The 17,271-nt window shown below is 30.3% G+C and overlaps 4 protein-coding genes across 4 annotated transcripts; 2 read left to right on the top strand and 2 right to left on the bottom strand.

Annotated features, from left to right (window-relative positions):
* Positions 1 to 437: 437 nt before the first annotated feature.
* LOC110610751 (subtilisin-like protease SBT1.5) lies at positions 438 to 2,702 on the bottom strand. Its single transcript, XM_021750815.1, has one exon. The coding sequence runs from the start codon at positions 2,700 to 2,702 to the stop codon at positions 438 to 440; it is 2,265 nt and encodes a 754-aa protein (XP_021606507.1).
* Positions 2,703 to 6,459: 3,757 nt separating this feature from the next.
* Positions 6,460 to 7,937, bottom strand: LOC110616315 (ethylene-responsive transcription factor RAP2-12). Its single transcript, XM_021758704.2, has 2 exons — positions 7,622 to 7,937; positions 6,460 to 7,537 (listed from the first exon to the last, which is right to left on the bottom strand). The coding sequence occupies exons 1-2, from the start codon at positions 7,779 to 7,781 to the stop codon at positions 6,768 to 6,770; spliced, it is 930 nt and encodes a 309-aa protein (XP_021614396.1). The 5' UTR covers positions 7,782 to 7,937; the 3' UTR covers positions 6,460 to 6,767.
* Positions 7,938 to 12,979: 5,042 nt separating this feature from the next.
* LOC110616785 (proline-rich protein 3) lies at positions 12,980 to 14,326 on the top strand. Its single transcript, XM_021759281.2, has 2 exons — positions 12,980 to 13,743; positions 13,841 to 14,326. Exons 1-2 carry the CDS (start codon positions 13,251 to 13,253, stop codon positions 14,173 to 14,175), a joined length of 828 nt encoding a protein of 275 aa, XP_021614973.1. The 5' UTR covers positions 12,980 to 13,250; the 3' UTR covers positions 14,176 to 14,326.
* A 1,418-nt stretch (positions 14,327 to 15,744) lies between these two features.
* On the top strand, positions 15,745 to 16,704 carry LOC110612834 (proline-rich protein 3). The gene is made up of 2 exons (XM_021753656.2): positions 15,745 to 16,243; positions 16,359 to 16,704. Exons 1-2 carry the CDS (start codon positions 15,745 to 15,747, stop codon positions 16,691 to 16,693), a joined length of 834 nt encoding a protein of 277 aa, XP_021609348.2. The 3' UTR covers positions 16,694 to 16,704.
* Positions 16,705 to 17,271: the final 567 nt, after the last annotated feature.

The following is a 17,271-nucleotide window of genomic DNA, read 5'->3' as shown; positions in this document are numbered from 1 at the left end:
GTGGAAATATATACCCCGGAATTTCTTCATTTCCTGTCCTTAGGGTTTCCACACTTTGGGCCTGTTTGGATTTAGGGCTCATATTGAATATAAAATGAGCCTAAGTGGAAAGTTTAACAGGCCTTGGTTCCTCATTTGCGGGCCTCAGACTATGAAATTCAAATATTGGTGGTTCCTTTAATTAAATAAATTTATTAAATACAGTAATTAATTTTCTTTTTTTTTTGAAATGAACAGTTATTAATTTTCTAATATTTCAAAATAAAGACAACAATAATAAATATATTTATTTAAAAACATATTTCAATAAAATAAATACAATAATTAAATAAAAATCTGATTTATTAATATTCAAGATATAATATATGAATTCATTATATATTATGTATACAATCCATCAATTAGCATTATTTTAAATGGACGATTTAGTATAATAATTAAGTCCACATGACCACTAATGGTGAATTAACACGGTGTTTCCCATCTGTCCATGTTATCTCTCCAAAATCACTCCCCATAACCTCATCTGCCTCTTTTTGCTCATCTCTCGTAATCTTCACCACGTAGCTCAGCTTCTCACCCTTCTTTTCGAACACCATCTTTTCAGGATCAACCTTCGCAATTACACCCTTTGGATTCTTCACTTTCACCTCGTAGCTCCATTTTTCTTCGCTAACGTGCGTCACCGTTCGCTTCACCACAATCTCCCTGCTCTTACCTTCGAAAGTAACAGAAATTGCGGGATAGTTCAGGTCCCACGGGTTAGAATGTTGACGACCTTCGCACTTCACTGCTCTCTGTGTGATCACTTCGATGTGTTTTTCGCTCATATTTGACGCACATAAAAAGTCCACGTAATCTTCAGAAGTCAAATCATAGACAAGACCAGGATCAATGGCTTTCATTGGGTCCACGTGTCCAGCTCCCATGTCCCATGCATTACACTCACGCATGTCCGTTTCCTCCCGTAATGGATTACCATCACGATCAACAGTGTACGCAGTTGTCATGATCGCTGATTTGATCATGGCCGGCGACCAATCTTGGTGAGCTCCCTTCAGAAGAGCTGCAATACCTGAAACGTGTGGACAAGCCATTGAAGTTCCAGAAATTACGTTGAATTCAGTCCGCCGCGGATCCTCGGATAATTTAGTAGGAGATGTATCGTTGGACCAGGCCGCCAGTATTTCGACACCTGGTGCAATCACGTCGGGTTTCAGAACATGCAAAGACTCCTTGTTGGGTCCACGAGATGAGAAAGTAGCAAGCAAAGGTGCTGGTTTCACACCAATCTGGGTCCCTCCAAACAACATGGCACCCCGTGGTCTCGAAGTCGAGGAAATATAATCAAGAACTACTTGACGGGCTGATTCGTTGATACCCAATCCAGGATTCAAATAAGCTTCGGAAACTAGAAGCCCACCATAAGGATGCACGTTAGCAACTATAACACCGATCCCACCAGCTTCCTTAACAGCTAGTCCCTTCAGAGGAGCGTCTACTCCATCACCACGATCACACACCACGATCTTTCCAAACACCAGTGTTTTATTCAGTGAGCCGGGTGCACAATCAGCAGAAGAATTAAAAGATGCATTTCCAGCATAAATCAATGCAGAATACTCAGAAGAAGCATTGCCCTGGAAGAGAGATAATCCATTGATAACAACGCCATTTTCAAGTACTAAATCAGCAGGAAACTTTCTATCGATGGTACCAGCACCAACGGTGATGAGCCATGGTGATATGTTAATGACAGAACCATATGAAGGACCAGAATTGCCTCCTGCTGCTGACACAACTATCCCCTTCTCCATTGCCCCAAAGGAGCCAATCCCGACACCGTCCTCGTATATAGGAATGGCGCTCTTTGAACCTAAAGATACGGAGATCACATCGACTCCGTCTTCTACGGCCTTGTCAAAGCCAGCGAGAATGTCCGCGTCACTGCAATATCCTATCTCACTACACACTGCATACACTGCAAGCCTTGCTTTGGCTGCAATACCCACAGCAGTACCGCTTGCATAGCCAAGAAATGAGGCGTTGCTGACGGCTTGTCCAGCGGCAGTCGAAGCCGTGTGTGTTCCGTGGCCATTTAAATCTCTGGCGGTACCGCCATATCTTGAAAAGTAACGAGCACCTATAAGCTTTTTGTTGCATAAGGTTTTGGGAAACCTCTCTCCTCCTTGGCATTCTCCTTTCCACCGCTTCGGAATGGGGTCCAGGCCTTCGTCGTTGAAACTCTGTCGTTCCGGCCATATACCAGTGTCAAGCAGTCCAATGATGATATTGGTACCGTATTCTGAAACGTTAGAAAGGCTGCTTGAGCCACTAGTTTGGAGCCCAAGAAACTCAGGTGACCGTGTGGTTTGAAGTTGGAATACATGGTCAGGAAACACAGCAATAATTTCAGAACGTTCTTTAAGTGCTTCTGCTTGCTGAGGAGTTAACCTGGCGGAGAAACCTTGAAAGACTGTCTTATAAACATGGACAATTTCCGCATTGACGCTAGTTGTAACTAGAGAGCTGGAGTTGAGGTCTTCGAGTATAGAGCTATACCATTGCTCTACCTCAAAGTAGTCAGATGGTTTCAGTGCATTGTTGACACGGGCAATGAAAGTTTGGGTATCATCAGTTTCTAAAGCAGCAATAGAGGTGACGAAAAATAGAATGAAAAGGGAAGACCAGAAAGGACCCATTGTAGAAGAAATCAAGAACATGGAAGAGAAATTGCATGATTTAATTTCCAAGTGAAGGCGTGCATTTATAATGGAGAATCCACGTGAACTAGGCAAAAAAATAAAAGAGTGGAGTTAATTGAAGATGCAGGGAGGTCGAACCTGCCTGCCTGAACTCATTTGTGGAAAAGAGCGAGAAGTGGAAGCAAAGAGAGGGGGGCCGACTTGACAAATATTAGTGGCTATGACCATTTTTAAGCTACAGTCCAGGCGGATAAACTCTTTGATATAAGAGTTAACCAAATTTTTGCTATAATTAGTCCATTTTGTAGGCTTAGTATATATATATATATGACAACTATTGAGAATTTGCAATTCTTTTCATGCATATATCCGGCAATGGAGAAGAATCTTTAAATAAATGAAGGAAAAAATGGGAATACAATATAAATATCATTGACAGCTGGGTGGTGCCTGAATTTGGAACTCTACGTCTACGTATATTTGCTAGAGCATGAAACGGGTGTATGCTGTAATAAGGCCACTATTGCTTCATGCACTATATGTATACATTTGCTTGCTTGCCTTTCTGTCTTTGATCATGATACCATGGAAATTAATCTTGCTAGAGATATAGCAGTATCTTTTATGTATAGAGAGACCCAATTATGAAAATAACTGACAAAAGTATCGTACAATACTTTACATCCTATATATTGCTTGATTATAGGCATGGGTTTATCTAGCTTGCCTAATTGCCTCTCAGTCTTTGCTAATGATATATTGCAGTTGAGATTTGAGACTCTTATTATAGGGTAATGTCTTATAATGTATATTCCAAATATTTAACATAAATGCAGGATTACCACTTTGCTCTTCAAATTAATGAAGGACATTAATTATAATTATACGTAGGATCTTCATTAAGTGCACCAGCCCAATACGTAATTGGTTCTCTTTTGCCCTAAGTGGACTGGATGGAGTTATGAAATTCATTCGAAGATAAGGCTTACGCTAGCCTGTGCTCAGTCCAGCTTTAGATTTTTTAGCCCTCTTTTCTAATAGCTCCCGATTTCCGCAGGCCAAATTAAAGGATGCAGTGTGAGGCTTTAATTATCAGTTTAAAAAATTATTTTTAGTGAGGCTTTATTATAATATTCTTTTTAATATATGATATTAACCTCTTCATATATATATATATATATATATATATATATATATATACTGTATTTTTTACTTAACCCTGTTTATTTGGAGCAAGTAAATTAAAAAAAGTAAAAACTTTATTATTTGATTCGCACTCTCAAACCAACTTCTTAGCAAATTGATAGTTTTTTTTTTACTAATTAAGTTTAATAAAATTAATTTATTATATTTTAAATTATATTGTAAATATTATTATTTTATGTTGTATATTGAATATATTTATATCATATAAATTAAAGTTCATTTTCTGAAAATATACTACTTGAGAAAGATATATTTCAGAAAATATATTATTTTGGATTAAACACAAATTTTATATATAAGCTTTTGTTTATTTCGCATAAAATATTTTATAAAAAAAAGTTTTTTTATAGTCATTGAACACTAAAAAAATTAATTAATTAAAAAAATTTAGTAAAAAAAATCTACGAAAAAAGTTATTTTTTTACCTTTTTGAAAATCATCTTTTATATTTTGAAAATCTTATTAATACACTTATATATAATTTTTTTTAATATATTTTCTTTTTAAACTAAAATTAAATAATAAAAAATAAATTATCTTATTAAAAAATATTTGTTAAATATAAGCTAGTAATCGGATCTAAGTTTTCGTTTACTTACACAGAAAATAATTCATATTTATAAAATATTTTTTATAAAATACATTTTTTATGAATTTGTTTTAATAAAATAACTTATTTTGTATTGTTAAATTATAATTTAAAAAATAAAATTATTAACAGATTTATATATAAAAATTTTAATAAAATACTTAAAAAACGTTAAATTATTTTTTAAAAAATAAAGTCGATTTTTTAAAAATAATTTAATTATTTTTTTAATTAGAAAAAAATCATTTATGTTGATTATTTTTTAAAAAATATTTTTTTTAAAACAAACTGAATCAAGGTTGCAATTTATTTTTTTAAAGAATACCATTAATCATTTTAATGTAATATGAAAAAGTCTTTCCTTAAGAACTCGTAGAGTTTTTTGGGCTTTGAACTTCCCGAGCCGTCAAACAAATGTAATTACTAATTAGACCCGCAATTGATTAAATTACGACACTAAAAAGTCCTAATGTTTTAGGTTATGAAAATAACATCCTTTAATTATAAAACAATTAATATTTTTCCCTGCATATGTAGTACAAAGGGTCCCACTAAACGTCGCCTGCACGTGAACATTCCTCCGAGGCTTTTCAATTTTAAACAAGATGTTGTACTTATTGGTTAGACTCGATGTGTACGAAGCTGTGCAGAAGGAAACAAACGTACAAGGTTGTAAAGCATAAGCAATGGGCGCCCACAGTGTCGTGGCTTTCACCAAACGCAAGGGAATCCGAAACCAGCAGCGCAGTTGGAAGTTGGCAGTTTCGAAATTTGATACTCTTTTTAGGAACCTCACTACCCCACACCATCTTCCTTGTCTTTGGCGATTCGACTCCATTTACGCATTTTCCATTTCCTTAAAATTCTTAAATATAATATTGAATTTCACAAATTACAATATTTTCAAAAAATAATGATTATCCTTCTCAAATAACCATATTGAACTTGGCTATTTTACATTATTCAATCAAATTCAATAACTTCATCAATGATAATTTCACATTTAATAAATTATTATTTTCCTTGTGAGATTTGCAAATACAATTCATTCAATATAATCTATTAATTCAAATTATAAAATGAAACTTAATATAATTTTAATTAATATGTTATCTAATCTTTTTTTTTAACTAAATTACATTTTTCATAGTCTAAAAATTAATTTATAGTGTGATCCAATTATATACAAAAAGATTTTAATTCAAAATCATCTAACCAAATTAAATAAAATCAAACCAACTAAAATTTAAAAATCAACTCAAACCCAAAATAAAAAATAAAACACATTCACTGTCTTTTAGAAATGGTAGCCCAAATATTAACGATGTACCACAGATTCAGCCATTACAATTTCATATTAGAAAACCAAAATTAAAATTTTTAAGACTTTCAACAAATGAGACAAATAAAAAACTTAAGTAAAGGCTAAAATCTTCATACAATTGAATTCAGACGAAAAGAGAATCAGCAGTAGCAGGACCTTATTATATTTCAATTTTTTATAGTTTTAGAGTAACCAAATCGCTTAAAAGTATCGCGTTGATATTGAATTTCCACCAACTATCATTTCCACTAAAACTACACAAATAACATATTTATAAAAGTCTTTCAATTTGACAAAAAGTAAAAATAAATTAAAAAAAATTCAAAATAAAAAGTGGTGAGGAAGCCAAAGCTAAAAGCTACCAAAAAATAAAAAATTTTAAAAACAAAACAGAAAAAATCATGAGACAAACCCCAAAAATTACCTCAGATCGATGCCAACACCTAACATTAAAACCCCGACAATCCCTTTTCACTTTGTTTCTTCTTTCTCTTCTCCCTCCTCTCTAATCGTTTAATATATGTAAAAGCGCTATTAACCTTGAGAATACTTCACATTAGAAGGGTAAAAGTGATAACACGTGCAAAGAAATGATCAAATTTACAATAACCTAGAGAAGTTATAATGGAAAAAACTTTTAAAATAAGCATAAATGTTATTAGGAATATTTTACACATGGGAGTTGGAGGGCATTTGACAACTTAGCTACAAGGGATTCAGCAATGAACATGATACAGGGAACAATTCATTATTATTAAAACATAAAAATTACATCTTGAACATAAAATGAAAATTAGCATAAAAGGGCAAAAAAAAAAAAAAAACTAGGAATCAAATTATATATAGACAAGCCAAAATCATGGTTCCCCCTGTAAATTACAGCGCCAACCTCGCCCGAATACCAGATAACAACCTAATAACAAAACAATTGCTCCGCAAGTCGCTACAGAGCGACAGAGGTGACTGCCGCAGCAATACCATCGTCATCAAAGTTCCAGAGATTCCCAACTAGGCTTTCCTGAGTGGCATTCACCGCCGGCGACTGTCCATCCAAATAAGGAATCTGATAGAATTTCATGTAATTTTCATAAGCCATTAGCTCCTCCGACAGCTTCTGCACTTCGCTTTCTTGAAGCTGAGATTTTCCGGCCACTATCACCACCTCCCCACTGTTCATCTTCCCTGCCTCCATTTTCTCCTCTTCTTGTTTCACTTTAACTTCACTTATGTAATTATTGTTGCTTATTGAGTAGGCTTCCTCCTCTGAACCAGACCCAGAATTCTCCTCGCCAGAAACAAAAATAGGTTCAGTATTCATGCCATTAGAAGCGTGGGATCCAATACTGTTTAAATCGTAACCGAACCCAAATTCATAACTTTTGGGCGGATTGCTGAAATTGCAAGTGAGGGGTTGATACATGGAGGGATTGGGATTCCGATGGGGAGGCAGATTAAGGTGATTTTGGGAAGTGGAGTACACGTCATCTTCATTTGGGAAATTAACTTTGGCTTTCTTGCCGCGAATTTTGCGGGCCTCTCTATCGTAGGCTCGAGCAGCTTCTTCGGCGGTGTTGAAGGTGCCAAGCCAAACGCGGACTCCTTTCCTTGGATCGCGAATCTCAGCAGCCCATTTGCCCCAGGGGCGTTGCCTGATACCTCTATACAAGTTCTTCCTCTGCCTCTTGGCGGGGGTCTTATTCACACGATCATCACCTTTTTGAAAAAAATTCCACAATCAAAACAGACTTCCGCAAAAACTAAAACAGAAATATCATTAGCGATTAGATAAAATGATACCTGAAGCGGGTTGGGATCTTTTGAGAGAGAGAGATTCTTGGTTGTCAAATGACTCGAAGGGTGGTTTAGAGAAGGATGAGTTAGGCCAGATATCAGAAGCTCTGATGCAGCGGCCGCGGTTGCGAGGGATGAGATCAGCTAGGATAGCTCCACCACACATCTTTAGCTAAGCCAAGTAACCGAAAGCTATTAGCAATGTCCTGGATTTGAGAAGGTAACAATGGAAGCGGAAAGGATTTTGGAGAAAACGTTGAAAGGGTTGAAATTGGAAGAGTGAGTAAAGAGGAAGAAGAGAGGGGGTTTATATGTCCCAAGCAAATGAGGCGGCGTAGTACCATAGAAGTTTCCTCGGATATACTTGCCCCATTTTTAGCAATTTTTTTACCACATTTGCTCTATACAGGAAAATACTTCCTTAGCCTTGAGTTTGGGTCAAATTTTATTTTGTCGGTGAAATTTTTTAATTTTACTCGAAGTTTGTCCATATTTAAAGACTTTTAAAAAATAATTAAATAATAAACTTATTTTTAGATTTATTATTTTTCTATTTTTAGAAAAAAAATTTAAGTTGTTCATAAAGTTATTAAATATTTAATCATTTTTTTTCAAACATTTAAAATTTATTTTTATAAATTTAAATAATTTAATATATAATTTCAATCGTATAAATAAAAATAAAAAAATAAATATTATTTTTTAATAATAAAAATTGATTATATAAATTAAATAATAATTGAAAAAAATAATTAAAATATTTAAAATTGAAAGTTTAATATTAGAAATAATCTTTTTAAAATTGAAAGTTTAATACTAGAAATAATTTTTTAAATTGAAAAATAATAAAAAAATAGGAGGAATATTGTAAAATTAATATTGAGGTCATGGTTTTATACATAAGAATATTATTATTAAGTTTCTTTAATTTTAAAAAAAAATTATTAATTCATTTATATATTAAAATTGCTTTAGTAAAATATCATTATATTTTAAAAAATTTAGTTATCTATCAACAAATCTTCAGTCAATTTGTTTCAAATCTTTATTAGAAAAATTAATTGGTATGAATATTTTAATTTTCAAGTATTGAAAAAATATATATTGTTAAAATTATATGAATTAAATAATACAAATATTTAAAATAGATTAATAGAATAAAAATTAAAAAATATAATTTTATAAAATATAAATAACATTTTAATTGTATAATTTTTTAAATAAAGATGAATTAATAATTTTTTTAATAAATTTAAAACTTAATTATATTTTTTCTTATCTACTTAAAATAACACTAGGTAGTTTTAGAAATTCTTAGAGTTCATGACCCTTTTACCTCTAATATAGCTTCACCGTATATTCTTAAATGTATTAAATTATAAATTTAAAATTTAAATACGTAAATTTCATATAAATTTATAAAAAAAAATCATAATATTTATTGAATTTATAATATATTTAATCTAAATATAAAAAATGTTTTTTTCTATAACTGCAAACAAAGGGTGGCCCTAGGGGCATTAAAATATTGCTCATGCTTTTTAATAAACTCGTTTAAATTAACGATTTAAAAACTTTAATTAAATTTGGTTTAATTATTTTGAATTTTTGAAGTTTAAAATATTTAGAATAATAACAAATTATATATTTAGAATAATCAAATTCCCAAAAGTTTTTACGCTGCCGAGAGAATTGATTCATTTTGCTTGCTTCACAATAAGTTTGTCTCCGAATGTTTAACAATAAATAAATAAATAAAAACAAAAACACGCCTAGTGCGTTGGCGGCTGTGGAAAATGTTCAATTTGAGGGGGTGTGGGACCACAGTAGCAAATTGGTCATATAGGTGACAAGTGGGAGACAAATTAAGAACAAGTGGATATTAATATTAATATCTAAATAGAAAATACTTTATGAATATGCAGTATTTATTTGATACAGAAATATTACTGGTACTCATTTTTTTCATAAAACATAAAATATTAAATTATTATTTAAAAAAATGATACACAATAGTATAATGAAATGAATGGAATAATAAATTTATAAAAAAATTTAATTTATTTTTTTGATAACATTACTTTTGGAATATTAAAATATTTTATAAACTTAAAAAAAGAAAAAGAAACAGCTAAGCACATAGTATGCGTAACAGGTGGGCATACCAATAGCATGCAGCAGCGTTGAGACATTGACTGGAAGGTGCCCGTGGAGGATCAGCGTTTGGCTCGTAATCGGTCATAAGGTGAACAAGGGCTTATTTCAATTCTTTAACATCCTATCTGTATTATCTTATTGCAAATCAACGTAGTAAAACGTGTCTTTGTGTTTGTTGACCATGTCTATATTATATTTTTCTTAAATATTTAATTTAATATTGTCAAATTTATTGGCTGATAAACTTGAGCTGTTCATTAATTCACGTACAATAGATATCTTTATGATCATTAAGCCACTAACTTTACTCAAGTTGAGATTTTATATTATTGCATGGGAGATAATACAGATTTGACTTTGGAACTCTCTCTCTTTTTTTTTGTTTTATATAAAAAAAATAAATGTAGTAAAAAACATTTATCTCTTCCTAAAACAGAAAAACAAAGCAACTAATTTTTTATGTGGGTAATTATCAATTTACGGAACAATATTGGCAGAGAATAGTGAATCACAATCATAAATATCCACTAATTATTTATTTTTTTAAAATTTATTTATATTTTAATTAAATTATTATTTTTGATATTTCTATCCCCTCTCCTCTATAAACGGAGCTTGGGACGGAGACCACCGCATTAATTTATCATTGATGAATTTCCCATCAAAGTGGACCCTCTTACTATCCACGGCTCTAGACATGGAGAAATTATTCAATGCATCTAATAGTATGTAGAAATAATTAAAGGGTGACGATTGATTATAATAAGACCTATACATAATTTATTGATATTATAATTATTATATCATAAATATTTTAAAAAATACCAATCCAAAAAAATTCGATAGTAATTTTCGATGACTCGTCAATATTTTTAATTAAACAAAAAGAAATTATATTACGTGTTGGTATTAATGCATGCAGGGGGTGACGTGTGTTGGGGGTGGATGAGAATGGGTACGAGACAGCACCTTTCTCAGTGTTGAGCTATCCAAGTGATGCAAAGGGTTACTTCTTTACAACACTGTATCCTTCTGAGATCAGCAATGAGTTGAAGATTAGGGAATGCAAGGCATTTCTCCAAGACTCTCCATTGCACAATTGTAAAGTTCCGACGGATGTTAACAAAGGCATTAGTGGTGCTCTTCTTTCTGCTTTTCGTCTCCTTAAAAACAATAATATGAAATTGTACTCTGTTGGTCCTTTCTTTTACACCACTATTTAAATAACCAAATTCACCAGTTTCTATTGGCTATTAAGATTCAATGTTTTGCTGATATTACTTCTGGAGAAATTGTTCAAATTTTGGAGCAAGCAAAAGACATTATCATGAAGGATTGAAGTATGAGGCCCGTAATTAGTGGTTAATTTTTTTTTTCTCTCTTGAAATCCGCATTTTCATCTAACTTAAATGAATAAAAAAAAAGGTTGATTTATATATATAATTTATAAGTTTATTAATATATTTTTAGAAACTCATTAAACATTTCTAAGTTTTATTTTAAGAAAATTACATATATATTTAATTAAAATTAACATAACAGATTCTAAAGAAAGAAGATTAATTTGAAACCATAATAGTCTTATAATCAATATATAAGTTTGATTATTCATTTTTTTCAGTGAGTGATGGAAAGTATGAAGATTTAAATTTGGGTCTATTGAGTGAATGATATATATATATTTAGTCACTGGTTAAATACTTAATTATTTAATGGCCTTTTGAAAAAAAAATTTAAACGTTTATCACTTTTAATATTTATATCCTAATTTTAAAATTTTGAATAATAAAGTTAATTATTTCATATTTATCTTCATTTTAGTTATTTATTTTAATCAATTTTAATTAAAAATAATAAAATTAATTATTTCATATTTATCTCCATTTTAGTTATTTATTTTAATCAATTTTAATTAAAATATTTTTAATTCATCATACCACGTAACACTATTCTTTATAAACTCTATTGGATAAAAAAATTAAAAATTTAAGTTAATTCATATTTATATCCAAAATTTTAAATTTTAAATAATAAAATTAAATTTTTTTTATTTTATCTCAATTATAACTATGAGAATTAAAGTAATAAATCTTAAAAATTATCAAAAAAACTACAATAAAATTTCAAAATTTTAAATTTTGAATAATAAAATTAAACTTTTTTATTTTGTCTCAATTATAACTATGAGAATTAAATTAAATCTTAAAAATTATTAAAAAGGTATAATATAATCCTAAAATTTTATTTGACTAATAAAATAGTCCTTAAAATACATTATTTATCTTTTATTATACATTATATTTTTATTTTAAAAATATTTTTTATTAATCTCATTATTTATTTATTACTTTTATTTTTATATATCTATTATAGTTTAATAAAATTTAAAATATAAAAATTATAATTTAAAATATATAATATTTTATTTTATTTAATATTATTGATAGAAAATACAGTTTTTTATTGAATCAATTAATAAATTAATATACATCACACGTTTACTTATTATATATGTGAGCAAAATAAACAAATTGAATATCTCAAATAACTTATAAGAGAGGAGACATGGATAATATATCTAAAATTTAAAAAGTTCATAAAGGATTACTTTACATACTAAAATATATAATATTTTATTTATTTTATATTATTAATATAAAATATAATTTTTATATATTTAAAATACATATATAAACTTTTAATAAAATACTTTAATATATAATATTTACCTGTCATATTTTATTTATTTGTAAGAAATATTTATTTAATATTATGTAGGATAAATATAAAATAAATATATTTTTAATATAAAATTTAAATTAAGGGATTATATGTTTATTAATATAAAATTTTAAGAACTATATTATACTTTTTTCATATTTAATTTAGTTCTCTTGATTATAATCGTGACAAATTAAAAAAAAATAATTTTATTATTCAAAATTTGAAATTTTAAATATAAATATGAATTAATGTAAATATTTTGATTTTTTTTATTTAATAGGTCAAAGAATTTTACGTAATCATACTACTTGAATTAAAATTTTTTATTAAAATTAATTAAAATAAATAGTTAAAATTAAAATAAATCTGAAATAATTGATTTTATTATAAAAAATTTTAAGATTAGAATATAAATATAAAAAAGTAATAAATATTTGAATTTTTTTTACAATAAATTTTATTTTAAAAATGGATATTCTTTCTTAAAAAAAATAAAAAATTCCTGTGGAAGATCACAAAGGTTATTGGGAGAAGTTTTGCTCGTCACGTTGCACGACTTGTTCAGGTAAAGCATTCACGTTCATTGAAATGCCAAGTGGTCATAGACAACCATGTTTCTTAATTTCTACGTGCATTTGGTACTTTTATTCTTAAAAATTGGACTCTCTTCCCCTATATTAGGAAATGCCTTTTAGCCTCTCCCATCCCACAAACAATAATCCTTAATCATTTCCTTCTCCTTTTTTCAGTAGCAATGGCTTCCACTCGTTTCTTCTTTTCGTCCTCTATTCTCCTTTTCTCTCTGCTAGTCATTGCTTCTGCTGCCGATTATGTCCCTGAGCCACACAATGTTTATCCCTCAACACCCACATCACAAAATGTCAAACCTCAAAATGAGTATATCCCTCAACCAGAGTCTGAACTTATTAAGCCTAATGATGGGTATGATCCAAAACCCAAATATGATGCCACCAAATCTGAATATGAGTATACCTTTAAGGTAGAATATGTCAGTGATGTTAATGAGCATGATCCAAAACCCAAACCACAAACCAGCATCAAGCCTAATGGTAACTACAGCCCAAAACCTAAAACTGACACGAAGGAAAGCGAAGATGGGTATAGCCCAGAACCCAACTCTGATAAGTCCGGTTATGGGTATAGCTTGAAACCGGAAAATCCACTCCAAATTGGTGTTGAAGGGCTTGTTCTATGCAAATCAGGCTCCAACTATGTCCCTATTGAAGGTTCATCAATCATTCTACAATCTTTCTGATAAACAACCGAATCAAACCTATTCGTTTACTTGCTGTAATATTTGTGCAATTTGTTTTGCGAGTGCAGGAGCCGTGGCTAGGATAACATGTTCAGCTTTGGACCAGAATGAGTACGAGACAACAACTTTCTCCTGCCTGACCAGTGCAACTGATGCAAAGGGATACTTCTTCAAGACACTATCCCTTTCAGGGCTTTATGACAATTTAATGCTCAAAGATTGCAAAGTTAAGCTCGAAAAATCTCCATTAGAAACCTGCAATATCCCTACCGATGTCAACAAGGGCCTTACTGGTGCTCTGTTTTCTTCTTACCGTATCCTCCATGACAAGAAGATCAAGTTATACTCTGTTGGACCCTTCTTCTACACCTCGGAGCCTAAACCAACTCCTGCTGGCTACTAAAATTTTTTTTGCATGGCTAGACATATGCCGTTTATCGTTCCAAAACATTTGGAACGGAAATTGATTTGATTCTTATTTGTTTGTTGTTTATTGTTCTCATTATTTGGTTTTTCCATTTGCATTAAGAAATTGCAGCACATTTGTTTCTTGTTCCAAAGCTCGAAAAAGACTCTGCACAACCCTTTCAATTCTCTACAATTTTCGATATAAAAATATTTAACTAAAATTTTATAAATGTAAAATACCCTAAAAATATCTATGGTACTTCATAAATTTCATATAATTGGAGTAAGCAAGGACATAATTGTAATTTTCTTTTCTTATTTACCTTTCGAGAAATCATTAACTAGCCTCATCTTATTTGACAAATGTATTTAAAGATTTATAAAAGATAATCTTATTTTTAAGATTATGAAATTTTGTGTTTGCATTTTCGTCTAATTTAAACAAACAAAAAAATAATTATATCTAAAGAAAATTATCAGCATTGCCATTATTAATAAATACTCATATCTGTAATTTTTTTAAATCTCATTAAAATTTTGACTCTTAAATTTTGATTTGATTATATATTCTAATTTTAAGTATATTCATTGGCAAATTTAAAATAAATTGCTGCTTAGTTCTTAAATTTGGTATTGTCAACACTTTAATTTTTTATTTTAAAAGAAAAACTAAAACATCTATTTTTTACAGTGATATTATAAAATTTTCCTTAAATATTAATAGTTAGATTAATAAATGAATGACATTATGTGCTTCTGATGATATAATTTTTTTTAACCATAATTATTTTCAATATAAGTGGATATAGATTAAATTTTATCTATATTGGATCCGCTCAATAAAGAGTAAAATATTAATAAATTTTTACTTTATTTATAAAAATCAAACTCTTAACCTCATTTTAAATATATAATAAACTATGCTACTCATGAACCCTAAAAATTTTTTTCCTGAAGTTTGAAGAAGAAATGGCTAGAATTTCAACTAATATTCACTGATTCTTGCTCGTCATTTTTTTAGATATATTGACCATTGGACAGTTAGCACGAATATTCATTTCTTTTTTTAAAATTTGCCATCACTTTTTAATCAAATGGCAATCGTATTAATAAGTTATTGAGATGATTTTAGATTCGACTTTTTGCTTTCCATTCCTATAATCTATTTGCTCCACAGCATTTTGATAAAATGCAACCAGTAGAATTATTTCTTCAAAATCTGACATTCTGATCCCCTGAAAGAAAAAAAAATCCTCATTTACTATTGGAAGATCAGAAAGAGTATAATAAAAAAAATAAAATAAAATAAAAAGAGGAGTTTTGGTCGTCACGTTGCACGACTTGTGTGGGTAAAGCATTCACGTCCATTGAAATGCCAACTGGTCATATCATATGCAACAGATTGTTTTCTTCTACGTGCATTGCATTTTATACTTTATTCTTAAAATTTGGACTCGCTACCCTATATTAGGACATGCCTTTCAGCCTCTCCCATCCACAAACAATAATCCTTGATCACTTCCTTCTCCTTTTTTCTTTGCATTTGCTATACTGTACATTAGCAATGGCTTCCACAAGTTTCTTCTTGTCCATGTCTGTCCTCCTTTTGTCTTTGCTAGTCATTGCTTCGGCTGCCGATTATGGCTATTATGTCTCTGAGCCACACAATGTTTCTCCTTCAACACCCACATCAGAAAATGAGTATATCCCTAAACCAGACTCTGAACTTGCCAAACCTCATCATCCAAAACCCAAATATGACACCACCAAACCAGAATCTGACTACGTCAAGAGTGATGTTAATGAGTATGGTCAAAAACCCAAACCAGAATTTGACTACGTCAAGAGTGATGTTAATGAGTATGACCAAAAACCCAAACCAGAAAATAACTACAGCTCAAAACCTTATTCTGACACAAAGAAACCTGAAGATGGGTATACCCCAAAATCAGACTCTGATAAGTCGGGCTACGGTTATAGCTTGAAATCGGAAAACCCACTCCAAATTGGTGTTGAAGGGCTTGTTCTGTGCAAATCAGGCTCCAGCTATGTCCCTGTTGAAGGTAATCTTAGACACTTCCATCAATCATGCTGTAATCTTTCTCACATACGACAGAATCAAACTCAATTTACTTGCTCGTAATATTTTATATTATATAACTTGATTTGCGAGTGTAGGAGCCATGGCTAGGATAACATGTTCAGCTATGGACCAGAATGGGTACGAGACAACACCTTTCTCCTGCCTGACCAGTGCAACTGATGCAAAAGGATACTTTTTTAAGACACTGTCTCTTTTTGATCTTTTTGACAATTTAAAACTCAAAGACTGCAAAGTTAATCTCGAAAAATCTCCATCGGAAACCTGCAATATCCCTACAGATGTTAACAAGGGCATTACTGGTGCTGTCTTTTCTTCTTACCGCATCCTGCATGAGAAGAAGATCAAGTTATACTCTGTTGGGCCCTTCTTCTACACTTCGGAGTCTAAATCAACTCCTGCTGGTTACTGAAAATTTACTTTACATCGACTGTTTATTGTTCCAAAGCTTTTGGAACTACAATTGATTTGATCCTTATTTGTTTGTTGTTCTCATTGTTTGGTTTTTCCATTTGCATTTAGAAATTGCAGCACATTTTGTTCTGATTATAATAATTAACAAGTTGAGCCATCTTTCTATATTTTTTTTATTTTTTAAGTATTCTCTGTTCTGATACATTTATAGAAATGATTTAGATCCCATCATAACCGTTGAGGTATGAAATATTCTTTCTTGGATGCAATCGAACGACACATTATTTTGAAATTTATTAATTATTTAAAATTTTCGTGTATTATATCTGGAATAAGTTAATGAAAAAAAATCTCAAATATAATTTTTTTTATTAAACGATTTGAATTTTTTTTCTCATATAATGTCCTCAAACATAAAATTGATAAAAAAAGAACTTAATGGAATTGTGTTGTTATAAATTTATAGATCCAAAAAGGAAGATTAATAAACTAAAAGCATTGTAATCGCTTCCTCTACAGTTGTAAATAATCCTTAATTATTAGCAAATCAAATCTCAAAATTCCTCGACAATAATT

The sequence above is a fragment of the Manihot esculenta genome, chromosome 1, assembly GCF_001659605.2.
Source record: "Manihot esculenta cultivar AM560-2 chromosome 1, M.esculenta_v8, whole genome shotgun sequence".
Lineage (NCBI taxonomy): Eukaryota > Viridiplantae > Streptophyta > Magnoliopsida > Malpighiales > Euphorbiaceae > Manihot > Manihot esculenta.
The sequence above is the reverse complement of the archived record's forward strand: the minus strand, read 5'-3'. Positions and strand labels throughout refer to the sequence as shown.